At 54.0% G+C, this 25039-nt stretch overlaps 7 protein-coding genes across 7 annotated transcripts; 3 read left to right on the top strand and 4 right to left on the bottom strand.

The window, feature by feature from the left end:
* Nucleotides 1-2041: 2041 nt before the first annotated feature.
* On the top strand, nt 2042-6370 carry HER10_EVM0002616 (3'5'-cyclic nucleotide phosphodiesterase). Its single transcript, XM_035472322.1, has 4 exons — nt 2042-3082; nt 3140-3967; nt 4025-4620; nt 4678-6370. The coding sequence occupies exons 1-4, from the start codon at nt 2908-2910 to the stop codon at nt 5743-5745; spliced, it is 2667 nt and encodes an 888-aa protein (XP_035335765.1). The 5' UTR covers nt 2042-2907; the 3' UTR covers nt 5746-6370.
* A 1614-nt stretch (nt 6371-7984) lies between these two features.
* On the top strand, nt 7985-9689 carry HER10_EVM0010160 (serine carboxypeptidase; the record flags this gene model as incomplete). The annotated part of the gene is made up of 2 exons (XM_035479629.1): nt 7985-8465; nt 8533-9689. The coding sequence occupies 2 exons, from the start codon at nt 7985-7987 to the stop codon at nt 9687-9689; spliced, it is 1638 nt and encodes a 545-aa protein (XP_035336454.1).
* A 648-nt stretch (nt 9690-10337) lies between these two features.
* HER10_EVM0005075 (uncharacterized protein) lies at nt 10338-11315 on the top strand (the record flags this gene model as incomplete). The annotated part of the gene is made up of 1 exon (XM_035474700.1): nt 10338-11315. One exon carries the CDS (start codon nt 10338-10340, stop codon nt 11313-11315), a length of 978 nt encoding a protein of 325 aa, XP_035335999.1.
* A 1301-nt stretch (nt 11316-12616) lies between these two features.
* Nucleotides 12617-13826, bottom strand: HER10_EVM0012454 (40S ribosomal protein S18). Its single transcript, XM_035481849.1, has 4 exons — nt 13719-13826; nt 13584-13613; nt 13348-13446; nt 12617-13196 (listed from the first exon to the last, which is right to left on the bottom strand). The coding sequence occupies exons 1-4, from the start codon at nt 13741-13743 to the stop codon at nt 12880-12882; spliced, it is 471 nt and encodes a 156-aa protein (XP_035336669.1). The 5' UTR covers nt 13744-13826; the 3' UTR covers nt 12617-12879.
* An 891-nt stretch (nt 13827-14717) lies between these two features.
* Nucleotides 14718-16694, bottom strand: HER10_EVM0010676 (Cas1p-like protein; the record flags this gene model as incomplete). The annotated part of the gene is made up of 3 exons (XM_035480128.1): nt 16428-16694; nt 16020-16366; nt 14718-15926 (listed from the first exon to the last, which is right to left on the bottom strand). Exons 1-3 carry the CDS (start codon nt 16483-16485, stop codon nt 14718-14720), a joined length of 1614 nt encoding a protein of 537 aa, XP_035336502.1. The 5' UTR covers nt 16486-16694.
* Nucleotides 16695-17804: 1110 nt separating this feature from the next.
* HER10_EVM0009324 (Cas1p-like protein) lies at nt 17805-21633 on the bottom strand. Its single transcript, XM_035478814.1, has 2 exons — nt 20775-21633; nt 17805-20681 (listed from the first exon to the last, which is right to left on the bottom strand). The coding sequence occupies exons 1-2, from the start codon at nt 20896-20898 to the stop codon at nt 18133-18135; spliced, it is 2673 nt and encodes an 890-aa protein (XP_035336381.1). The 5' UTR covers nt 20899-21633; the 3' UTR covers nt 17805-18132.
* A 973-nt stretch (nt 21634-22606) lies between these two features.
* Nucleotides 22607-23708, bottom strand: HER10_EVM0000935 (uncharacterized protein; the record flags this gene model as incomplete). Its single annotated transcript, XM_035470700.1, has 2 exons — nt 22607-23319; nt 23423-23708. 2 exons carry the CDS (start codon nt 23706-23708, stop codon nt 22607-22609), a joined length of 999 nt encoding a protein of 332 aa, XP_035335608.1.
* Nucleotides 23709-25039: the final 1331 nt, after the last annotated feature.

The raw sequence follows: 25039 nt of genomic DNA, 5'->3' as shown, positions 1-25039 counted from the left end.
GAACCTAGGCTCTTTCCTTCTTTTCTCACTCACGAGACTAGGATCGGAATTGAAAACCAGCACGGAATTGTGGAATGTTTGGTCCGAGCTGAGCTATTTGGGCTGGAGATGTCTCTCTGTCTTCACCTCTCCTACTCCGGCGTTACTGGGTCAATCACCTACTGGAGTTTCGACTGGACATATTCCCTTCTCTTTCCATTCTTTCTGTCCAGATTCTGGGAGAAAGAACAACAAGCAGGTGGCTGGTTGTCATATGGGTTCCCGGCATGCTTTCTGGCGCTTTTGTCTGCTTCCATCCATTCCTCCCAAGCTCGCGGCGCCGAGCAATCCTTGGCTTTGGCAGACAGGCGCAACTTACGCTAGAGTAGACGAGGCCACGCCAGACCTGTTTCGAAGTGACTTCGTCCTCTGAGTGTAAGTAAGGTAGTAAGGTACAGTGTAAGATGTCCGTACCTTGTGGGAAGAAAAGAACCGACGCCTAAATTGCCATGGCTTCCATTCCTTCCGTCATCATAGAAGGCTACGGGTATACGGTGCACTCCACACACAATCCATACCAACTTGCACCATACACACCGGATTCACACCTTTCACACACCTCCGAGTCCCAGTTACCTGTCATTGGATTGCTTACCACCACCGCCACCATCTACTCTTTCTGCTCCTCTGTCAATCTGAACCGCATTCGCAATTTCCTCACCTGTTTCTCGCCTCGTTTCTTTTGGCTAGTCCGTTTGCTTCTCCAGAAAAGTTTCACAGACATCGGACCGGAGCGCTGCATTTCCTTGACTTGATATCTCATGTTCCTTGTTACGCCTGCGTGGCCTAGTAAATAGACTGCCGGCAAAGAGAAGATGACGAAAAAGGAGCTCCCATTCTCAAGAAACTGGACTAGAGAAATAAAAAAGGCGCCAACACCATAAACACTCTTAGTGCCGAGGACTCAGTCGCCTCCCCCACCTCACTTACTCATTCGATCGAACTTTACGTCGCCACTTCAGGGCACAGGAAGAAAAGACTCTGTGGTGAGTGGATGTTACCATGCTAGCCCGGAGTCAAGTTACACTCCTCTAGCTTTTCCACAGTTTGGAGAGCTTCGAGTTCTGTTTCTTGTTCTGTCCCGCCTTGCTTTGCTGGGCAAAGTATGTAATACTTGCAATCCCGTTCTGTCACCAGAACCTGTGTACCTAGGGCATATTAGGTAGGTAGGGTGACGGGAGAGCATGCACGGCCGATTGGGCGAAAGCGAGAACCTACACTCTCTAGTTGGTACAATGACCTCCCAACTCATGGTAAACTTGGGCCTCGTGAGTTGGTCTCTCAGGTGCCCTGCTGTTGCTGAGAGATGGCAGTTATTACAATGGTGACTGTGAGGTATGCACTGAGGCGAGGTGGAAGAGGAAAGGCACAGGCAAAGACAGGTAGGTGCCTTGTACTCGATAAGGTACCTTACTCTGCCTGGCCTTCTCGATCTTGGCACACTTTTTTTTTCTCTTTCGCTCGCTCGCTCGCCTGCCTTCCTTTTCCCGTCTTTTTTTCCCCTTTCGCAAGCAGCAGTTTTAAGGGCCAACTTGGGGATACGCTCTCATCCACTGGAAGTACGGAGTACCTACTGCGTGGTGCGTACGCCTATGGTGTCCTTTTCTGCCCACCTACCCACCCAACCCACACACCCTCCACACCTCACATGCACACCACACATTCCCAGTGCCTGCTGCTGCTGCTGCTGCTGCTTGCTGCTGCGAGCTTGTGCTGGTGCTGCTGGTGCTAGGTACCTGCCTACCTTGCCCGGGGCTGCTTGCTGCAACCTGCACCGCACCCGCACCCGCACCCGCAACTGCAACTGCAACCACCTCTCAGCGCAGAGCCTGGGGCTGTCTCTCTCGTCTCTCCCGTTGTCTCTCCTCCCGTCCCCGTCTGGGCTGTCTGTCTCTCACTCACTCGAGGCCCTCTTTCGCACCCGGTACATCCACCCACCCCCCCTTGCGTTGCTTAACAATTTCGTACTCGACCCGGTCCATTGTACTTTCGTACTCTCCTTCCAGTCCCAGTCCCAGTCCCAGTCCCAGTCCCAGTCCTCCAAGGACCCAAACTCCAATCCTCCCCGTCCCAGCTGGCCGCCCAGTCGCCCTCTTTCCTTTCTTCCCACTTCACGCCCGTTCGTCCCAGCCCTTGTTGTACGTAGCCTACCCTTCATGATATCACGTACACTTGTCGTCGCTTCCTTCTTGTGCTCCGCTTCTCTGCCGCCCAATTCTGCAATTCTTTCCTCCTCTCATCCTCCTCCTATGCCAGACTGACCAAAGGAAAAAAAGACTTCGCTCGCTATCAACAGCGCCAGCATACCGAAGCCTCCACCCTTCGTCTCGAATACATGCGAACTCTCCGCGCGACGGTACCCGCAACTGCGAAACGACAAATCCCCCCTCTCCCGATCGCCCCTACTCACACAAAAACCCAAAAGGATCCGTACACGCCTCGACTTTAGGAACAAACATCACGTCCATGATCTCGGCCAATCCGATTTCGTACGACTACAATCGATGCCAATCCTGGTGACCGTCGGAACCACCGCGCTACCGCTGCTTCGTCGCCCGCACTTGGTGAAGTACCATTCATGAGACTCCTGGTCGATACCCCGACCACATCTTGCCTTCCAATCCCGACGACTTTATCACGAAGCCTGCTTCATTGAATCATTCGTCGCGCATTGCCCATCCACCTGGACACTGAAGACGTTGCGCCGCCGTGCTGCTTCTCGACAGGACTGGGTCGCCGTCCTCGACTTGTCCCGCTGCGAAAGCTCAAGAATTGCAAGTTTGATCAATCGCATCGTCACGCTCGTAGATCTTCTTTGCCCTTGTGGCCAGAGCGCTCCGGTCGCGAGACTGGTTGCTCCCCAAAGCCATGATGGACAATGCCACTTGCCATGTCGTCTACGTGAACCGCCAGGTTCGCCAGGACAGGCTTATCCGACCTAATACGCAAAATGATCAGCCACTAGACGTTGCCGACTCCGTCGTGCAGGAGGATGACGATATTCAGAAAGATGCAGAACTGCTACTGGACACTTTTGGAGAAGGTAGGCTCGGACTGAATATCATACACTCGTGGCATCGTGTACTAATGATATGTTCAGTTTATCTTTGTTCCACAGGCTCGGCCTGCATATCTACCCTCTTCCAGCTTTCGGACGAGTCCATGATGGACCTTACGCCAACGCTGGTTCTAATTGATGTGCCCCACGACGAACGGCTACCCAGAATCCGGTCTCGGTCTAGATCACCATCGCCGCACTCGCGCCCGACTACTGCTGACATCAACATTCACACTCCTGAGGAGGATGTCTACGGCCTCAAATTACTGCAGAGGATCATGACCGAGTCGCATCTGCGTAGCCTATCAAAGCTGATCGTGCCGATACCCATCGTGAGCTTTTCGCCTGCCGAGGATGGTAGCGCAACGATTCCGGCTAGCGACGATGCGAAACCCAAGCCTTCGGCGTCAGTGGACCGACGCCTGATCATCCGGTGCCTAGATCTAGGAGCCGTGGATGTCATCATCAGCCCTTTACACCTCAAATGCATCACGAGTCTCGAGATCCATGCTTATCGGGCGCATAAGGATGCGGCCCGTGAACAGCAAGAAATGCTCGAAGTACGGCGCGGCAGAAAACGGTCATGGGTTGGAGTGAACGAGGAGAAACCATTTTCCTACCTCAGGGAAGCCATGGTATCCGGTCTCATGAGGGGCATCTGTCGGTCAGGCGCGGATTCTGACGACGATCGGATCTCCAACGTTAGCATTGCCGTTTCTACCGATCGCCAAGCTGCTGTCGCTGCCGCCGTTGGTCAGTGGCACTTTTGTGCGCATAGTTTCACAGATGACGAGCTCCTTGTTGCGGCCATGGTGATGTTCAAGCATGCCTTGACAATGCCCGAGTTGGATCGCTGGCGGATACCGACAGGTGAGTACATTGCGCCCACATAAGCCATGCGAGGACGGCTGCTGACGATTTGACTAGACCAACTCATAAGCTTCCTGGTCGCTTGCCGGGCTGCATACAACAACTTTGTCCCTTATCATAACTTCCGCCATGTCGTTGATGTTCTACAGGCTACTTTTCACTTCCTGGTTCGTGTTGGTATTCTTGCGCCATATCCCGCCGATCCCTTGGCGGATCAAGATCCACCGCAGAGCTCCCCAATGGCAAAGCTGCTCCATCCGTTTGACGGCTTGACGCTCTTGATTACGGCAATTGGACATGATGTCGGCCACCCAGGTGTCAACAACGGATTTTTGGTCACTCTCAATGCCCCTCTGGCACAGTTGTACAATGATCGATCAGTGCTCGAGTCGTTCCATTGCGCCGCCTACTCACAGATCCTTCGGCGGTATTGGCCAAGCGCTTTCGAAGATACCAAGATGCGGCACCTTATGATCAGCTCCATCCTTGCCACGGACATGGGCCTGCATTTTGATTACATGAAAAGGCTCGGAGATACCCAGGACAAACTGGACGTTGACAACACAACTGATGGTTGGAATGGCCGTATGCAAGAGGAGCAAAAGGCTCTCGTATGCTCACTTCTCATCAAGTGTGCAGACATCAGCAACGTGGTCAGTAGTTCACAATCTCTCGTGTTCAAGTTCGACTACTAACCCAACGGCTTACAGGCAAGGAAGCACGAAACCGCGCTGAAGTGGATGTACATTCTTTCGGACGAGTTCTCTCGGCAAGCTTCCATGGAGAGCGAGTTAGAAATCACGTCGTCTCTCTTGTCGCCTCCGAAGAAGGACTTGATCTCACTGTCTAAGGCCCAGCTAAGCTTCATGAACCTATTCGCCATCCCTCTTTTCCAGGGAGTGGCGGACATATTGCCAGCAATGAAATACACTGTTGACGAGCTCGAAATCAATAAAGGTCTTTTTGAGCAACGGATCAGGGAAGAGCAAGCGAAGGAGGATCCCATCCGCAAGAGACTTCTGCGCAACGACGGCGCCTTCTCCCCACGGACTATGAGTTTGGCCGGCGGGCCCGAAGGAAGCAGAGACTCCATGACCCCGCGGGTGACGACGCCTCTGACCGAGCTTACCATACCGCCCCCGCTGCTCGACGACTTAAAGCAGGAAGATGATGGGCTGTCCCAGGAGCCAGCGGGCTCGGAGCACACAACAGCGCTCATCACTGACGTGCCGGAGCCGGAGGACCCTAAGGAGGTGAACGGCATCGTGACGTCTTTCGATTCCGTGGCGGACTTTGCCGCAAGCGATCCATTCCACTGCAGAGACAGGGCTAGTAGCTCGCCGGACAATCATCCCGGCCATAACGGCAAGCAGCGGTGCAGCGAGACGACGGACGGCAGCACCACGGGTCCGTACACTGGGGACTGGGCCTCACAGGCAACGAGTGCCACCACCGGCAAGATGCCTTTGTCGCCGAGCACTCAAGGCACTAGCATTGTCAGCAGAGAGTCGACGGAGCAGCTTCCAGGCGTGCCCACGATCTCGGAGCCAAAGCCATTCGCCGAAGTCAAGCCCGAGTCTACGTTCCTGGACCACGACGTCAACGGACCTCACTACGACGCCAACGGCTCTCACTTGTCGAACGGGTCTTTGGGCAAAACAGAAGGCGGCAAGGTTGTGAAGAAGAAATCTAGTAGATTCCGCATGAATGCATTCCAGTTCTTTCGGCGGAACAGAGCGTCGAGCCCGTCCATGTCAGCGGCCGACGCAGCTACCTGATAAACCAGGGATCTTGAGCGAGACGAGCCGATTCTGGCATCTACATTCGAATGGTGCGGCACAGGCACAGGAAAGCCACGACTGTGGTGGCTCACGCAGATTTCCCAGCGATCGATATACCCGAGCCACCACAGACTTGTTAATCTAATCGCGATCCGAGATGATGGGAGCAGCGCCACAGTCGAACAAAAGAATTGTAAAGCACAGTATACGGAACTCGCGATTTATGTACAGTATTGGGGATGGAGTTAATGCGTATTGGGTGTTTGAGTGCTTCGCCTACATTGGCGACGATAACGAGGGGAATACGGCCGCGCAAGTCATGAGCTGGATGGCAAGGCCTACGACATTGCTCTTCCGGGGTCTCGACCGCCTGCTCAAAAGTAGGCTGGGTGGGAGGCGGCGTTCTGGGCAAGTCGGCAGGTTGTGACGATTTCAGCTTTGGGACAGTCAACAGACGGTCTGATATTGGGCAACAATGGCGGAAATGCCATATTTTGGTCTGGCTAGTGGGCGTGCTATCGGACCATGGGATGGATGGAAGGAGTAGGTATGTGAAGGCAACGGCTAGACATAGCCGACAGCCCACAGTAGATGATAGCAAATTCTAACAAGTTCACTATGATTGTGAATCGACTCTACCGGTGCATGCCGAGATGTCAGGAAAGGGGACGTTGCCGGTGCCGTGGTTGCTATGATTTGTTCCTAGACTGAGTCTGTTGGATATGTGGATGAATTTTGAAGCACATTGGTGAAGTCGAATCCCGACGGTAAAGTATCTAAGTCTGCGTCGACACCCTTCCAGTCGATCGGGCGAAACGGCATGGCATTGGTGGATGGGTGGGTATCTAGACGGCCGAAGAGGTTCTCACACATATCAGAGAAGGATCCACCCACATGAAGTCATGTCTTGGCCGCGACGAAGGATGGCTTTCTGGACTGACACGAACTACAAATATAGTGAGGCACGTATTCAAAGTAAGGAAGGCGAATGACCTAAAGGCTAGTAATCGGAAGCGGGCGAGTATAGCACCCGTAAGCAGCACACAAAACATTTGGCAAGCGAATGTCAGTTGCAGTTCGTCGGCGACTGACTGAGGGCACGCCGGCGGCATTGAGAAGCAGTTACAACGCACCGAAAAGTGATGGGTCGTGGCACGCGTGTGTAGCGGCGGCTGAGTGAGACAAATGTTGCGCAAGGTCTAGTACGAACACCATCTTCCCTCTTTCAAAGTTCCTCGACACACCGACAACACCACGAGCAAGAAGATGGACTTGTTGCTAGGGCGTCGGATCTTGCAGTTTGCGTTTGGAGCGTTACTGTTGGGTTTGGCTGGACGTGAGATCCCTCCCGTTTGGTTTGGAATGGCTAAGCCGGGCGAATGGGACGGCGGCATCAGCTTATCAGCAAGGAAGAATTATGGAACCTCCGCAGCAAAAGGTCCCAGGTCCAGGCACAGGTTCCTGGCCGTGGGATTGTGAGGTGGTGCCTGAGGTGATTGCCAAGCGGTACGGCGGTACCTGACATGACGCAGACGAAGCAGGGCTGGCGAAGAGCGAGGGACGGCGAGGGAACGTACCGGCTTATCAGATTGTCGTGCGTCGATGAGTGGGAGTCTGTTAGCAGATCTGCAACAGGCAGGTTCCCTTCTTTAGCGTCCGAGGCGCGGGGATCAGGTGGACAGTGTTTCCCGACTATCGTTTAGCCAACCCTTGGAGAGCTCACGAGCCAGTCGTTTCTCTGCATTGTGAGCTGGAGCTCTCCACAGCAACCTGTGCATTGAGGGTGGTCCACGCAGTTTGTGTAGGTATCCGTATCCGTAGAGCTGTTGCTTGAGTTGTGTCGTTGCCATTGCTGTTGCGAGCCTGCGACAGCGGTAGCGCGACCCAGCTCGGCCAACGCACCCCAGCCCCGATGGCAGCAGCAGTGACAAGCTGTGCACCTCTGCTCTCTCTGGGTCTCCCCCCACCCCCGAGCACCCAGAGTATGAGGCAGAGCACCCAGCCAACCCGCCCGCCTCCGTCATGTTTCATTTATTACGTCCGCGAGCTTCCTGCCTGTCGCCTGTCACACTTCCTCCGAGCTCCCTCTTCCTCTCATTCGCTTTCAACCTCCCATCTACAACCTCCTCTCCCTCCGCCATCTCTACTTTCTTCCCCTCCCCATAGTCATCTCATTTCATCTTTTCTGATTTCGATTCCATCGTCAGTGCTCCATCAATCGAGTTGACTGCCCACCATGAGGTTCTCAACCTCCGCCCTCGTCCTCGGCGCGGCCTCCACCGCCCTCGCCTTGGACCAACAAGTCCTCGGCGGCCAGGACAGCCCCTTTGACTCCATCAAGACCACCGGCGAGAACTGGCTCTCGGCTTTCGAGGACAAGTTCGGCAAGATGACCTCCGAGGCCAAGGCCGTTTGGGACGAGATCACCCTCCTCGCCCCCGAGGCCGTCGAGTCCTTCAAGAAGACCGCCCAGGCAACCAAGCCTAAGCCTCACCACCGCAAGTCCGATAAGAAGTGGGACCACGTTGTCAAGGGCGCTGATGTTCAAGGCATGTGGGTTGAGAAGGATGGCGAGAAGCACCGCAAGATTGGCGGTGACCTCAAGAACTTCAACCTTCGCGCCAAGAAGGTCGACCCCTCCGCTCTCGGCGTCGACAAGGTCAAGCAGTACAGCGGATACCTCGATGATGAGGAGAACGACAAGCATCTCTTCTACTGTAAGCAGCCCGCCCGATATGTTATACTATCTATGTCCGTTTTGAGTCGTGACTAACCTTATCGCAGGGTTCTTCGAGTCTCGCAATGACCCCAAGAATGACCCCGTCGTCCTTTGGCTCAACGGTGGCCCTGGCTGCTCTTCCCTGACCGGTCTCTTCATGGAGCTCGGCCCCGCTTCAATCGACAAGAAGCTCAAGATTGTGAACAACGAGTGGTCGTGGAACAACAACGCCTCCGTCATCTTCCTTGACCAGCCCGTCAACGTCGGCTACTCCTACTCTGGTTCCTCCGTCTCCAACACGGTCGCTGCCGGCAAGGATGTCTACGCTCTCATGTCCCTCTTCTTCCACCAGTTCCCCGAGTACGCCAAGCAGGACTTCCACATTGCTGGCGAGTCGTACGCCGGCCACTACATCCCCGTCTTCGCCTCTGAAATCCTCTCTCACGAGGACCGCAACATCAACCTGAAGAGTGTCCTGATCGGCAATGGTCTCACCGACGGCTGGACCCAGTACGGATACTACCGCCCCATGGCTTGCGGTGAGGGTGGCTACAAGGCTGTCCTCGACGAGGGCGAGTGCCAGGCCATGGACAACGCTCTCCCCCGTTGCCAAAGCCTGATCAAGAACTGCTACGACTCTGGCAGCGTGTGGTCTTGCGTTCCCGCCAGCATCTACTGCAACAACGCCCTCATCGGCCCCTACCAGCGCACCGGTCAGAACGTCTACGATATCCGTGGCAAGTGCGAGGACAGCAGTAACCTCTGCTACTCTGCCCTTGGCTGGATCAGCGAGTACCTCAACCAGGATGAGGTCAAGGAGGCCCTCGGTGCTGAGGTCGACAGCTACGACAGCTGCAACTTTGACATTAACCGCAACTTCCTCTTCGCCGGTGACTGGTTCCAACCCTTCCACCGCATCGTTCCTGGCCTCCTCGAGAAGATCCCCGTTCTCATCTACGCGGGCGATGCTGACTACATCTGCAACTGGCTCGGCAACCGTGCCTGGACCGAGGCTCTCGAGTGGCCTGGCCAGAAGAGCTTCAACAAGGCCGAGGTCAAGGGTCTTACTGTTGGCAAGGGTGAGGAGTACGGAAAGGTCAAGTCCAGCGGCAACTTTACCTTCATGCAGTTGTACGGCGCCGGACACATGGTCCCCATGGACCAGCCCGAGGCCTCGTCGGACTTCTTCAACCGCTGGCTTGGCGGTGAGTGGGTTGCGTAAATGCACTCACAGTAATGAGCAATGTACGAAACGAAGATTGAATAGCGTATGGAATGCTGGTGTAGCAGTGAACGCTCGGATTGGTTCGTAGTACAAGACTGGGCATATTGGAGTTTGTCAATACGGGAGGACCCAGTCGTCCGGTTTACCGATAGCGCCAGTTTACACCCGGCGCAATAGAATCTAGTTATGCTGTTAGAACATGACTCTCTTTTCCGTAAACTTTCAAGGTGTCCTGTTCTGATGGTGCTGTTTGAATGGGTCCGTCTCTACCAACCATGTTGTCCTGCAGCTGTAACGGAGATGAGTCGAAATGACAGTATTAGTCACCGGCGCCTTCTGTGCCTTAGCTGCAGAATTCCTGGCTCGGTATCCGCTAAAACAACGTCAGACCAACCCAGCACCTGCCGTAAACATATTTTACCATTGTCTGCTGCCCCTCCTTGCAGCTGCACCACATCAATACTTTACCCCGCCAAAACTTTTCTGGCAGACGGCTGCCTCCACCCTCACCGAACAACAACGAACCCAAGTAACTATCTCTCTCGTCGCCGCAAATAACCACATACGGTCGCGAAGGACCATCCTCCACACGATTCTCCATACCTCAAAGACTTATCGAAAAGCGACAACCTCACAACCGCCACAATGTCGCGGATGATCAACCAACCCTCGAACCAGATCAAGCTGACCAACGTGTCCATGGTCCGCCTGAAGAAGGGCAAGAAGCGCTTCGAGATTGCGTGCTACAAGAACAAGGTCATGGAGTGGCGGTCCGGCATCGAGACGGACCTCGACAACGTGCTGCAGATCCCCAACGTGTTCCTCAACGTCTCCAAGGGCCAGACGGCGCCCAAGGAGGACCTGGAAAAGGCGTTTGGCAAGGGCAAGAGCACAGATGATATCGTGCTGGAGATATTGAAAAAGGGGGAGATGCAGGTGGGCGGGAAGGAGAGGGCGGAGCAGACGGAACGGGTGCATAACGAGGTGATTGGGATCGTGGCGAGTCGGCTGGTAGATCCGAGGACGAAGAGGGTGTATACGACGGGCATGATTGAGAAGGCGCTTGATATGCTGAGCTCTGCGGCACACGGGGATGGAGACGATGCGCCTGGCAAGAAGGGCGCTGCTGGCGGCGGATCCAAGACGGCGAGCGGCGCGGGAACGCCGGCGGGCGGGGAAGAGGGCGAGGCGAAGCCCCGCGAGAAGGGGTTCCACTGGACGGGCGTGACGACGACCAAGTCGGCCAAGTCGCAGGCTCTCGAGGCGATGAAGGCGCTAATTGCGGCGCAGCCTATCCCCGTGCAGAGGGCGAGGATGAGGTTGCGCGTGACGTGCGCGACGAGCGTGCTGAAGCAGGCTGTCAAGGAGAAGCCTGCTGCCGGTGGCAAGAAGGGAGGCGACGACGACGGAGACGAACCGAAGCAGAAGCCCGGCACGGTCAAGGATCGGATTCTGGGGTTCGTGGAGCAGGTTGAGAGCCAGGACGTGCTGGGGAGCGAGTGGGAGGTTGTCGGGTTCGTGGAGCCTGGCGCGTTCAAGGGGTTGGGGGATTTCATCGCGGGTGAGACGAAGGGGATGGGCAGGGTTGAGGTTTTGGATATGGCTGTTATTCATGAGGATTAAAAAAAGAGGTCGGACGGGCCGGACGGGCCGGACGGGCTGATGTGGTGTTCTTGTCGATATACCCCCTTTGTAGACCGAGAAGGGTTTTCGTAGATTCATGATGAAGAGTAGATTTCACGACATGATCAGATATCATCGGCCGCGCCTCGTGTGAGCGTACCTGACAACGGAGTGAGGTTGTTCATCCACCAACACCATACATACCTTGCTAAACATAGGGAATCCCAGCCGACTCGGCAAAGGTAACACAAAAAGTCGAAAAGAAAGCCCGTTCGAACCCGCGACCTCTCGATCTCGAAGCGCCGGTAGGCAGGCAGGCAGGTAGGTAGGTGGGAGGTACCTCGAGGGACCCCCGGCATCAGAATCCATCTTGGGAGGTGCACCGACCCGTCACTAAAATTACTAGCAACGAAGATGCACGCAAAAATGGAAGCTGCCCGCTATGGCGTCACATCTGGTCCTGCTCGCCACTCAAGGCTGCCCATCTATGCACTCTAAGGGTAGAGTGGTAAAGGCACAATCATACCGTTCGGCCGTCGTCGACAACGGGCGATGCTTCCTTGGAGGTCGGGAGCACTTTTGGTCACTATGAGGGTATCGACGTCGCCCCCCCCCCCCCCCACCCCCTTACTTTCCTGTATTCTCTCCCTCCTTCCTTCCGCTGCACTTTGTTACCTCCGTAACATTGTTTGCATACACCTTGTGGTCTATTTCTCGTTGCTCGCCTTGTCCCCCAGGCATGTGTGGACCTATGGGTACACAGCACACTGGTACCTGGGCTCACTCAGGTCCGTATTGATGATCTCGACTCACTCTACTGTGCTGGAATAGATTGGCCCTCATACTCTTTTGCGAAGACGGCTGGTTCATTCCTGTCGTTTCATTATTGCGACCCCATTTCCTACCAAGCTGCACATCGCGACATCAGCTTTGCCTTGGTGGGATGTTTGGGCGTTGGCAAGCACGCCAGCCATGAAGCACGAAGAAGCCATCTTGAAGATGAAATCAGACCCGGGCCGGATCGGCTGGGGTTCGGGCTTTCCGTGTGGAGTTGAGGCTCCATGGTTTCTGCCTCCACACGAAGCAGGACGCTGGATCCGCTTCGCTTGGAAGTCGCACAGGTTTTGGAATTGATAGCCTTCGGGTGGCATTTGGCATTTGGCATATGGCATGTCACTATGATTTACAACGTTCTGTGCCGGGGAGTAAATGGTGTTCATAATCATCTCCCAGCAAGTCACCATTGCGATTAATGGCTTCTCTGCCACTGTCGAGAAGTTTAAACCTTTCATTTTGTGTATCGTGTGTAGAAAAATCACGTCACGTCGTCACCCAGAAACGCCGTGTACTTTTTTAGCTTTTTGTTGTTTTGGTATGATGGAACTCTTTCCGATTCGTTATCTAGAGACGCCACCATCCTGCGCAGAATAGCAATCCCCTTGTTGTAATGCAGCAGTAGAGTATCATCACGAGTGATGAGATGGAGAGAAAACCAGCCGTATCACGCCGCCTATTGTTCCTTGCCACCGCACGACCCAAATTTTCATCATCAGAAGCCACACGCTTAACCACCCTTCTTCTTGGACACACCGACCGTACGGCCGCGGCGGCCGGTGGTCTTGGTGTGCTGACCGCGGACGCGGAGACCCCAGTAGTGACGGAGACCGCGGTGGGCGCGGATCTTCTTGAGGCGCTCGAGATCGTCGCGGAGCTTGGAGGCGACGCCGTTGGCGAGGATCTGGCTGTCCTTGCCGTCGACGATGTCGCGCTGTCTGTTGAGGAACCACGAGGGGATCTTGTACTGGGTGGGGTTCTGGATGATGGTGACGATACGCTCGAGCTCTTCGGAGGTGAGCTCACCGGCGCGCTTGTTCAGGTCGACTGTGGTGGGAGATTCGTTAGTCTTCTCGTGTCCTCCTGTGATGTTTCGAGCTTTCTCTCTCCATTCCTAGCGCCAAGATTGCAGTCCTCGTGTGTGGATTCTGCTGGCGAAGGGAACGGGGAAAAGAGTAGGGCTTTCTCGTAGACGTACCATCGGCCTTCTTGCACACAATGTTGGAGTAACGACGACCGACACCACCAATCTTGGTGAGCGCGTACATGACCTTTTCCTGACCACGAACGTTGGTGTCTGCGAGCAACCGTTAGCCATCTCCTTTTTCCTCTTTCCAATTCTCGTGTCGGGTTTTCGCGAATGTCATGTCGGGGTGATCGGTGTGGTGTGTGTAGTAGGGTTTGCTGTCGTCGGTGCGGAGGGAGTATACATACTCAGAAGACGGAGAATGAACTGGAAGTTCGCTGTACCAAAAACAATTAGCATCGCCATTCCGTAAACTTGCTTTCTCTCGAGAAACAATTCGAATTATTCTGCGAGAGGCAGGAGGGGCGCTGGGATAGACGAACACTTCTCCCCGGAGACGAGCGACATGCTGGGCAACTGTCGTACGAAGGCTGCTCCTAGATGTCGATGGTTGATGGCTGACGAACAGATTCGGTCAGGTGTGATAGACTCTCGAGAGTGGGTGAAAGGAAATTTGCGAGTTTGGCGGTGGGCTTCGCTTACCCTATGGTCACGTGCACTCGGAGCGCACGCTCTTCGCCTCACGGCTGGGAAATTTTTCGGCGGGGACGGGTGACTAAGCCGCTTTCGTGGGCAGCGGTTGGCTGGGACCCGGCAGCGACCCCTCGCTCTCGAGACGCTTGTATCCACTTGATGCGAGAAAGCATGCAGGGGTCGTTTTCGATTGGTCGGGGTCTCTTTGGAGAAATCTACCTAATGCCTCCAGTGCTCGACTCTTTTGAGCCCACAAATTTGAACGGGCTCAACCGACGACATTCATCGGCAGTGGGAAATTGTTCTTTGCGCCGCAAGTTTCAGTGGTATGAGCCTCTTTGGAGCTTGTGGTGAAGGTCAAGGTATTAATTACAACCCAATTGGCAAGCGAGTCAACTAGGTACCCTACCGCACCGTGCTTCTCTGGAATATCGCTCCTCTGACCATCATCCATGCCAGCACCTAGGCAATTGTATGGTGTCTTTGGTCTTAATACTGGCCAGTCTTCAAGCACTCAACACGTCGATTCAAGAGATGCCGCGGCCTCTTCTCTCAAGCACCCTTGACTACTAGGTAGGTATGTAATCAAGAGCCTGCGATGAACTTGTCTTCCTTTCACATTTCCCAAGGCTTGAGATTACTCGGAATTACACACAACACATTCTGTCATGGAGCTTCTTGCAGTATAATTCAAACAGCGGGATACTTTCGATTCATGAATACTTCATTATCATCAACGCCCGTCATGATCCAAATAGACCCAGCCAGCCACCCAGCCTTCTCAAGCCCTGCCCTCAACTCCAGAACACCCCCATTCCCAAGTCCCATCCATCCGTCCACTCACACTATCACGCCGCGGGCGGGGCAGCAGGTTGCGCCTGATTCGCACCAGCAGCAACCGCCGCAGGTGGAGCCGGAGCCGGCTGTGTAACGCTCTGGCCCCCGGGATTCGATCCCACAATCACCACTCCGGACCCAGTGTTTCCCTGAGCAGGCGGGGCCGCCGCTGGTGCCGAAGCCGGCGCCGCCGCTTGTGGGGGTGTACCGGGATTCTTTCCAAACTGCACCGGTGCGACGGCCTGGTTGGCTCCGTCAACGATGGCTGCTCCCGGCTGTGCTGCCGGAGCATTCTGCGACGCCGGCGGCGGCGCTGCTACTTGGGCGGGAGGCTGTGCCGCGGCGGGAGCGGCAGCTGGAGCAGCGGCGGGAGCAGGTTGCCCCTGGTTCGCGCCGACCGCGATGCTTCCCAGGTTCTGTCCGCCTTGCTGACCCTGAGCCTGGGCCGGAGGCGGCGGCGGCGTCGCGACCTGCGCTGGAGGTTGAGCTGCTGCTGCCGGAGGTGGCTGTATTCCTCCCTGGTTCGCTCCGACGGCAATGCTTCCCAGATTCTGGCCTTGACCTTGCGCCTGAGCAGGAGGCGGCGGTGGTGCTTGCGCCGTGTTGTTGCCCCTGTTCCCATTGAAGATGCCCAGCCCGGACAACCCGGCCAGCTGCGCGGCGGCAATCTGCTCAAAGCTCGAAAAGATCTGCGCCGCGGCCCCGGCCAGCGCCGGGTTTCCGTTGGCAGCGTTGGCGGCAGACGTCGCGCAATCGGTCAAGAATGTCCCCGCATTCTGGACAAAGAGGCCCTGTTGCTGCGGCAGGATTATGGCGGCGGGATCCGGGACCGAGAGCAGCTGTGGCGCCTGCGTGCCTGCGGGGAGGATGATGCTCTGGCCTACCTGACCAAAGGGGGCTGCCTGGTTGAAGGCTGCGAGACTGAGAGTGTTGTCGGCGGGGGCGGACCCAACGGCCTGGGCGCTGAAGTCGGACGTATTGGATCCAGCAGACGAAGATGAGTCCTCGAGCTGCACGCGGGCGGCGCCAAAGGCGTTTGCTTGGGCCGATGCTGCCTGCGGTGTCGAGATTTCAAGGTTGGTTGGGTCTGTTACCATGACGAGCGTCTGTTTCCCTGCCTGCCCATTGTCTGCGAGGAGCTGGTTGACAAGGTATCGCTTGTTCTGTTGCCCCTGGTTTCTATTGTCGACTAGGCCGGTGACGGTGACGATGATGGTGTTCTTTGGTCAAAGTCAGTTTTGCCCTGATAGGTTGTTGTATACCCGTTGCCAGTTGTATCAAGGCGGTATAGTGAAGAACAAGGGTAGACTCACCGCCTGAGGAAATTGTGCCTTGAAATGATTAATCCGGATATTGTCCTTGACGGTTTGCAGCTGCGTCGCAAGTGCGAGCTGAGACTGTACCAATGCAGCGAGCTCTCTCTCGTTCTGCCTTTGCAGCTGGTTGATCTTGTCGAGGTTCTCCTGGACGACGATGATGTTAGGCTTTATGATGTTTTGGATAATGTTGACATCGCCATTGTTCTTGTTGTTATTGTTGTTGTTGTTCTTGCTGTTGTTATTGTTGCCTTTGGCATTGTTCTTGTCCTGATTCTGGTTCTGGTTCTGGTTCTGGTTTTGTCCTTGCCCCTTGTCCGCGGCTTTCGCGTCCTGAGCAGGCGCTGGGACGACGTGAAAGTCAGCATTGCTATTCAAGCCAGGTGAGATGGAGTCGAGACCTACCCGCCACAGCCAACGAACTAAACGCCGCCAGGGCAGCAATAACGTGCTTGAGATGCATAGCTTGCTTCAAAGCTCACACAACCAATTAGGATTTACAAAACGAAAGGGGGATAGCAGTGAATGTTCAAGGCACAGCCGACTCGAAGAGTAAGAATTAAGAATAGAAAAGGATCGTAGGGAACTGAATAAGAGGAGAATTAAAAGTGGCCGCTGGGGCTCACGGAGAAGAGAGAGAAAGGCAGATGAACGGAAAGTGAACGCGAAGGGATGCCAAGAGATCTACTCTATCGGAGCATAATCTGTTGATCTCTTCTGATCGGTTGCAACGCAGAGAAGGAGAACAGAGACAGGATGCTGGTGGACTGCATATGTATATTAACCTTATTCCTGCCTGTCTTTCTCACCACCCGAAGAAAACAGCTTCATGGTCATGTCCGCCCTTTGTCGATGAATCTCTTCTGCTGCCGGGAGCTGCGTTTCCCGTGGTAGGTATGGGATGCCCTGGAGGCGGAACTAAGGAAAAGGGAGGGGCCTCCAGGTCGTGGATGGACGGGATGACAGATCTGGTAGACATTCGTCTCGTCGTAAAACTCCCGAACCCTTGCCCCCTGTCCTACAAGCAAGTAAAGCCGCAGTTGGGAAAAGAAGAACGCACGATGGTGGCTTCAGAGTCAGGGGTATTAGTGATCTCGAGGCAAAAAGGGAAGGGTGTCCTGGTACCAGAGAGGGGTAATGGAACCCAAAGTCAGGACGACTTTAGTAGGATAATGGAAGGGAAACCAGCCTCACCTGCCATCCAACCTGAACAACAACTTGACATGCCCGTACGCCGGTCGTATGCCGCCTCAACCGTCTGATGCCGCACCTGTCAAAGCAGCCATCATCCCATCGAAGAAAGGGACAGGGTTCGGTCCTTCAGCCACCAATCACATGGCCGCCCTCTAGGACCCTGGGCGGCTTTGCGACCCCACGCGAAACGGTATCACAGAAGAGCCTCATGAGACAGGGGAGAGTCCGAGAGGAGAGGAGGGGTTTTGCTCCATCCCGAATTTCCTCTTGCCATATGCGAGTCAGCAGGGGAAGGGTGTCACGTCAATGCGTAGAGTTTGGCAACTCGTCGCGAGTGATGCCGGTGACCATCTGTAAATCTCCGTTGCCTTGCACTCATCATGATCAACCGCCAAGCAAAGATCGCATCCAGGTAGGAAGCAAGCCGCATTTTCGAGAACTTGAAGATTCCAAAAAGCGTTGAGAATGCACTAGAAGAGATCTAGACTCATCCGCGGCTCTTTGAATTGTCGTCCGGTAACACCAGCCTGAGTCGGAGAATTAGGTGGTTTTTTGAGTTAGGCTCGAGCCGACGCAGATGCCAAGTCCTAAGCCAAAGCATAAACGCTTTCCGTTTGGGCCGATGACAGCTTGGCTGACGGGGAGCCGAAGCTTGTTTTCAAGAGACCACACTGGAGTTTGATCCATGTGTGGGTAGATGGAGCAGACTCGAAACACGCAACTCAAGCCCCTCATCCCTGTCACTGTTTAGTAAAGCATACCACTTCAATGCGACTCACTGATAGACGACAAGTAAGTGTATCATCTGCAACTCTGCAGCGTTTCCTCGTGTAGTCATTAATACAGAAAGTCTGCCTTGCGAAATCCAGGTAGAGGGAACATTCGGTTCCAACCCGGGATTGTCGTACAATGCCCATCATACACCATAAGTCATATTACCAAGCCACAGTAAAGCCAGGAAGCCCACAAACTTCAGTCGCAAGGCGCTGTTTGACGCAATGGTGCCTTTCGTTCTTCCTCTTTCTGTCGCCTTTTCCATGGCTGCCGCCGAACGCCATGGAACAGGACTTATCTTACCGTCCTTAACCGGTAGGCTGCGACCCAACGAGACTTCTTCGGCCTGCTCCCTCTCCTCTACTCCCGTCAAACCCTTAACGATGCGGACAGTGGCACTCTGGCATCTGTTGCAGGCCCAAAGGAAGACAGTAGCAATGATTGTTACTTCAGCTGCTCTCGGTAGGCGGCCTCCGCTTCCAATCCTCAAAACCGCAGCTCCATCACTCGCAAGCCATATGTGATGGTGCAAAATGTAGGCCTCAAGCGACATTCTTCCGAGAGCCGCCGCAGGCGGGATTTGAAGGTCTCGCAACTTCCGGAAAGAGTTTCTCGTAATTATGGCCGACAGCACAAACCAGGGGCTCGTGTACGGATGGTAGGTGTCGTAAGACTGGTTATTGTGGTATACCTCGGCGATGAACGCAAGGATGATGAAAACAATGAGATACGCAATGGCGAAAATTATCATTATCGGCTTCACCGGAATCGCGTCTTGTTCTGGATAAGTGATTTCCAACAACCCGCGGTCAAGTGCGTTGTTGATCTTTTCAAAGAAAGCTTCGGCGTTGATGCCATGCTGGCGACGCCTGAGAACCGAGACTCGGTGCGTCGCAGCCGCCGTAAGTATGCCAAAGTAAGGTATAAAGCGGTCCATGGCGAAGTGGGCGCGCAGGGGATTTACGTCCCAGTAGATCCCACAAGCCCGTTTGAGAATTGACAGAAAACGCTCAGGTGTACGGGTGCTTTGTACCAAGTACGAAGTGCAGACAGCAAACACAACAACCTTTACAAAGAATGCAACAGGATTGCTGTTCCACTTCTTGAAGCAAGCCAGCGTTGCATAGATGACTGCGAACCAAAACGTCAATAGTGGCGCAGTGTAGATGATCCATTCGCTTGATACCATGAACGCGATCAAGCAGGTCAGCAGGTTCAGCCGACCTAACACATATGCGACCCTGCGTAACGAAAAGTCTTCGGTGCGGAGGAAGTATATCGTGTGACCGTAGCTGAACAAAAAGATGAATGTCGCCGTAAGGAACTTGTGTACCTTATACATCGCCAAGGACTCGGATGCGGTGTGGTACTTATACAGTAGAACGAATACCAGCATCCAGCCTCTCCACTCGTCTGTTTGCTCTCGTGACAGAAAGGACGTCGTAGTGAGTCCTTTCGCCGACGACAAGACAGGTGCTTTGAAACGAATTGACAGAGCTGCGAAAATAGCTAAGCCAACCAAAGGTGACATAAAGTCGGGTATGTCAAAGTACTTGTCCTGTTTCGCGAAGATGTGAGTCCGGTCGGCGATAAGGCAGTATACCGCAACGATCAGTATGGTAGCCAACGCCAAAAGAGTATCCATGAAGCGGGACGTTCGGGCAGACGGAAAAGCATCCTGCTGCCGACTCAAAAACAGGATTGGCATTGTCAATACATTGAGGCCAAGTAGCAAAAGCTGAATCCGACGAAGAGGGGAGTACGGTGCACAGCAGGTGACCTGGTTTGCGTATCCTCGTCTAATCAGACCGGCATTGCAGTGGGCATTGAGGACGACATCTAGTTTTCTCTCTGCCACGATGTCGACCGAATGTATACCGTCCTCAAGCATAGCGTCGTCATGTCCCTCAGTCATGCTATTGTAGGCCCATGCGATGTGTGATTGTTCGTTCAGCTCCAGGTGATCCAGGTTCCAATTCATGGCGTCAATCCTCTTAGGAGTGATGGCTCGGGCGCGGGATGTGGTAAGCATATCGTAGGCTGGAACAGGCACGGGTGCCATGAGGACATGGTTAGAAAGCTCTGCAAAGGCTGACTGTGAGTTGCTCTGGGGGTACACCATCAATTCGTCGATACTTTTGTGCAGGTACGGCATAAGGACGTTGATGCCTTCCCTGAAGAGCTCCAAGTACCGGTCACCGCCCTGACGCGCCGCCCATAGACCTGGAGTGCCGAGAACGATGAGCGCTGGTGACCCTCTTCCTTCTTGTCGAACAAGTTTCTCATAATCGGCGGATCCGGGACGGTCCCGAAATCGAGCCAATTGGCCGTGGAGACTCGTGGAGTTGAGCCAAGGGTCCCAGATAAACTCCAAATTGACGCCTTCGACATCCGTCGTGAGGTTTTGATGTTTGTCGTCCGATACAGCGAAGTCAAGAATGGCTTTCTCGGCGACGTGATGGTCAAGTCGAGTCATGGCAGCAAAGTAGAGCTGGCGCATAGTTGAGTCTCCAATGATAACCAGGTGACGACCTGCGAAGCAATCCGAGACATCCTCGCGGGACATCTCGCGCATTCTGCAATTGTCGGGTTCCCATTTCGAAAAGACGTCTCTCGGCAAGTTTGAGCCGGGGCGCGAGCGCCAGGTGCCGTTGGAGAGCAAAGCGTTGCACTTGTAGGGATCATGTTGGCCTGCATCTCGTGTCAGCTTCTTGACTCAGCTTAAGCTTGTCCAGGACCCTAATTTGGTGGGGCAGTTGGAGAATGGAACTGCTTAAATCGTACCGAATACGAAATACTGGTAGACGACTGAGAGAAGCAGTATCAAGAGGGAAACCCGCGGTATGGTCCGGAGAAAGAAGGGCGAGCTCCCAGCAGAGGAAGCTAGCCTTTGAATGCTGCGAATCATTGGGGGCTAGGAGGGACAAAAAGGAACCACCCAATAAGGTACGGCGCGCGATCTCAATGCTCCGACTAGTGGTGGCGGTTGCAGCTGGCGGGAAACCGCATTTCTCTTCCGCCTAGTGGAACGCTCTCCGGACTGTTCAGGGACGGGTTGAAGAACGGATCAGAAGAAGACTTGCGATGTTACAAAACCGTGAGAGAGCACCACGAAAGTAGAGTAGAACGCGAGTTGAGGTAGAAGGGGAGGTTCGGAGAGGAACAGTCAAGTCAAGCGGCGAAGAACCCAAGAAAGGAATCGGACTGATTGTCAACCCCGTAAGACGCGCATGCGAGCGCGGCTGCCATTTCCCTTATAATGCCAGCAACGGTCGAAGCCAAGAACCCAACGGATGACAGGGCTGGCGCTGCCAAGGTGCCGCTACGGAAAGAGACCCGTCCATGGTCTTGGGATGTCATTCCTCAGCCTGTGACCTGTCAGCCTGGAGGGAAGGGAGTGGAGGGAATCCGCGGAAAGGGGAAGGCAGTCACACGTACGCCGCATCTACGTAGACCCCAGAGCGGCAGAGCACACTGCATTGGCACATTAGGCCCTGGGGAAATCGATAAAAGATGGATGGGGGGTTGCACTTGGTGGGAATCACCGTCAGCAAGCGAGTTGTTGGTGACTGCTCAGATGGGATGAACGGGCAGCCGCGAGATAACAGGCCATGCACCCCCCTTCCGTGATCCCTGCTGGATGTCGACGACGCACCTTCTTTTGGCAAGCCAACACGCGACGTTGTGGGGGAGACTCCGAGAGAGAGAAGCACGAACCCGAGCACCGTCATTCTGCCCGCGTCATTGGCACCGTGTGGGATGCTCATAATCCCGCTATTGCCGCCAATAGTTTGTTATCAATCAATCACCCAACCCGCCGGTCTCTTTGGGACTCTGGGAGTTTTATGGGCCAGTGAACACAGTGCGGTCCACTTGTGTTGGCCAGTGCAGCCACGCTGACGGCCAAGAAGGCGCACCGCCTATTTTCTTCTCGGCTCGAAATTTTTTCTCACTTCATTCGTCCATCTTCCCGTCGGACACCGTTTACAGTCTGCCAAACAGAAGCCGTTGCAAACGGCGGCACAGCTCTCGATGCTCGAGGAAGTTGACTACTCGAGCACTGCCAGTCGCTCCATGGTGTTTATACTCCATTCGGAGCATATCAGGCTGCTGTAAGAACAGAGAGGTAGGTCAGAGCAAGGAGGCTTCCGCCAGTCACGTAACGCATCACACACATGCAAACTTGATGCCGTCTTTTGCCATAGCTCGATCAGTTCAGCCCTCTCGTCTTCTGATCTTGAGCCGGATACACCACGCCTTGCGCGCGGTAGTATGAGACAAGATTGAACCCCAGGCAATGTTCTTTGAGTACGTAACCTTCTGATTCCATGTGAAGGCTTGCGTAATTTATCTGTTGTCACACCTCTCAATCTCGGCGCTCTTTTTCCATGTAGAGATCTGTTCCATTTTGTGCGCGTATCTACCTCTCTACCTAAGAGGTAAAAAGAAAACTTTTTGTAAAGGCAAATTTCAAAAGCAAAACATTCGGTACCGTTCGTTCCCGTTCCATAGTCTCAAGAAAGCCGCCAACCCAGCCGCAGGCTGCTTCGCTTGAGTCTTGACTCCCTACTCACATCCCGTAAAACCCTGATACATGTGAGACCAATCCGCAACCCTCACTGAATGAATGTTGCCCAAGTGCCAAGAGGGCGGGGAGTGGGCTGCTTCTTCTGCTTGACATTCGCCTCCAGAGCCGACAACAGACCCTGACGGTCGAACTCGGTCAGCTGAAGCTTCTGCGCAGTCTGGATATGCTGAACGTCAACTTTCAAGATGTCTCGGATGGCAAGAAGCTCGTCAGCGCCAAGGCTGTCCGTGATGCGCTTGGTCTTGTAGTTCAAGAGGAAGTGGTTGCTCATCATCTCCTCACGCTTGTTGAAGATGGCAGTCGTGGCCTTGGAGATTTTGATTGTCACTTCCTTGAGGTTGGGGCACTTGGCCAGCTTGAGGAACGCCGAGTCAGATTGAGGACCGCACCAGTGAATCTCAACCTTGCGCAGGTGGTCGAACAGGTTGCTATTGGTGTTCAGGTGGCCAAGAAGCTCGCAGCAGCAGGCAAAGTACTGAGTCTGTTCGCCGTAGTAAATCTGATAGAACTCGTCTCTCAGGGCTGCTCCCAGAGCCTTGTACATGTTGAACTGTTGCTTCGCCATGTGTCCCCACAACTTTGCCTCAGGGTTGACACAGTTGCAGCGATACTTGTCTTGGATGCGCTTGAGGGCAGGCATTCTGCATGCCTTGGAGCTGGTCTCAACGACCATGTGAAGCACCCGTGCTCGAATCTCACGGGGCAACTTCATGAACGGGAAGACGGTAGGAGAGGGGCGGTCTGCAATACAGGAGTCAGTTACTCTGTGGACTTTTCCATTATGATATTCCCGAAAGCAATCTCTGAAAGAACATCAAGGTCGTTGAGTTCAAGAAGCACTTACTGGCAATCTCCAAGACTTCGGTGCACATGTGAATGAGCAAGGCGCATTCTCTTGTCTCATCTTGCTTGTTCTTTTTCTGCTTTGTCATTCTCTCGGTACACTTTCGGATAGTGTCGATCATGGCCTGACGTCTCTTGGAGCTCAGACGAAGCATCCGGCCGAGCTCGGCCATGTCAATGGTGCCTGTCTTGGTGTCTTCCAGAGCTTGCAGCATAACCTGAGTGTTGTGGCACAGGTCGAAGCGCTTGTGGATGTTGCGACACTTCAAGACGAACCATGAGTCCATGCCCAAGACCATCTTGTCGGTATGCTTGTAATTCTTTTTCTTTCCTTATGTACGATATTTGACAATCAAAATGCCCTTGCTGAACACTTTGACGATATATGCTCGGTGCATTAAGCCTGGTGTTGGGACGCTGGCGATGTTTGGTCGGAAAGAAATGGTCTTGAGTCTGACAAGAGCTCTGACTGTTGTCGCCCCTGAAATGAAGTGATCTAGCGTTCGAATGAACCGCGTTGAAGTTATCGTGAATGGCCGGCTGGATGTGATTCAGGTTTGGGCTAATGTTAAGCGAAGAGGAAACGCGGAGATGTCGGTATACGGTCCTGAGGTGTGTTGGGTAAGAAGAGGAGTCTTGGATGGGAAGAGGGCCGGGGAATATTGAAAATCAAAGTAGTCCAGGACTGATGAACTCTTTGAGACTCTCGTGAACTTGGATGGCTGCTAATGGAAGCTTTGTCGATGATTGCTCCTACGTGAAGACGACGCACAACTTGTGGTGCTTATCAAATCGACCTGCAGCTTCAGTATCAGTAGAAGAGCAGAAAATTTTTGGGATCGAGATGAGCTGTAGGCTGCGATATGAGGATGTCCTCATATAGTGATGGCGTTTAGATGTGTATAAGAATTGAGAGTCGTGAGAAAATAAATGCCAACACGTAATCCAAGAACTTACCTGTTTGTACTGCGTGAGTGGGTGAGGAAGACGAGAAGACGAAAGTTTTGTCCTTCCACTCGGTATGTAGAACCGGTATGAAGGAGGAAGTGATGTATCAAAGCTCAAGGGCTTAGAAGATATAATGTAGTGTGAGCTCCGGTGATGTGAGTCGTAAAGTAGAAGGGTGCACTGGCGATACCCCGGTTGGTGAGGTGTGAAGAAGGAGAGACTTGTTCAAGGGTCGCGAACTGTGAACTTGAGATGTGGTGCGAGCCTGGTATGGCAAGAAAATAATGTAGAAAAGGGTCTTGTCGATACCTGAGTTTGTGAGGTATGAAGGGGGAAGGGTTGCTGAAAGGTTCCGGGCGCGGTGGATATATGCCCCGTGAGGTGACGTGAGGCGTGTGAGCGGAAGGGTCGAACAAGATCGTTCAGAGGAGGGCTGAGGAAGGTACGAACGAGGCTGTTAGAGGTGTAGCCTGTGCACTCAGTTATCAGTGCGGCACGAAGTGGGAAGAAATTTCTCAGATTTCCCGGGTGTACTTGTTCTGATATAAGCCCATGAGTGGGATGTGTGTATGTGAAAAGTATGAAGGAGGCTTTCGAGAAGAAGTAGAGGCTCGCGTATCGTGGGTGCTCAGCTGTTTTTCGAGTATGAAGAATTAATGGATTCCTTAAA

The sequence above is a fragment of the Colletotrichum scovillei genome, assembly GCF_011075155.1.
Source record: "Colletotrichum scovillei strain TJNH1 chromosome Unknown Contig00003, whole genome shotgun sequence".
NCBI lineage: Eukaryota > Fungi > Ascomycota > Sordariomycetes > Glomerellales > Glomerellaceae > Colletotrichum > Colletotrichum scovillei.
Note: the sequence above shows the minus strand (reverse complement) of the source record. Positions and strands in the feature narration are given on the sequence as shown.

What these genes read in the sequence shown, in the direction of transcription:
- HER10_EVM0002616 (XM_035472322.1), top strand. Translation starts at nt 2,908, where the DNA reads ATGATGGACAATGCCACTTGCCATGTCGTCTACGTGAACCGCCAGGTT. An exon ending in ACTGGACACTTTTGGAGAAG is followed by an intron (nt 3,083 to 3,139) that starts GTAGGCTCGGAC and finishes TGATATGTTCAG; the next exon opens with TTTATCTTTGTTCCACAGGC. An exon ending in GTGCAGACATCAGCAACGTG is followed by an intron (nt 4,621 to 4,677) that starts GTCAGTAGTTCA and finishes AACGGCTTACAG; the next exon opens with GCAAGGAAGCACGAAACCGC.
- HER10_EVM0009324 (XM_035478814.1), bottom strand. Translation starts at nt 20,898, where the DNA reads ATGATTCGCAGCATTCAAAGGCTAGCTTCCTCTGCTGGGAGCTCGCCC. An exon ending in CTACCAGTATTTCGTATTCG is followed by an intron (nt 20,682 to 20,774) that starts GTACGATTTAAG and finishes CACGAGATGCAG; the next exon opens with GCCAACATGATCCCTACAAG.
- HER10_EVM0012454 (XM_035481849.1), bottom strand. Translation starts at nt 13,743, where the DNA reads ATGTCGCTCGTCTCCGGGGAGAAGT. An exon ending in GCTCGTCTCCGGGGAGAAGT is followed by an intron (nt 13,614 to 13,718) that starts GTTCGTCTATCC and finishes TTTTTGGTACAG; the next exon opens with CGAACTTCCAGTTCATTCTC. An exon ending in TGTGTGCAAGAAGGCCGATG is followed by an intron (nt 13,197 to 13,347) that starts GTACGTCTACGA and finishes CTCCCACCACAG; the next exon opens with TCGACCTGAACAAGCGCGCC.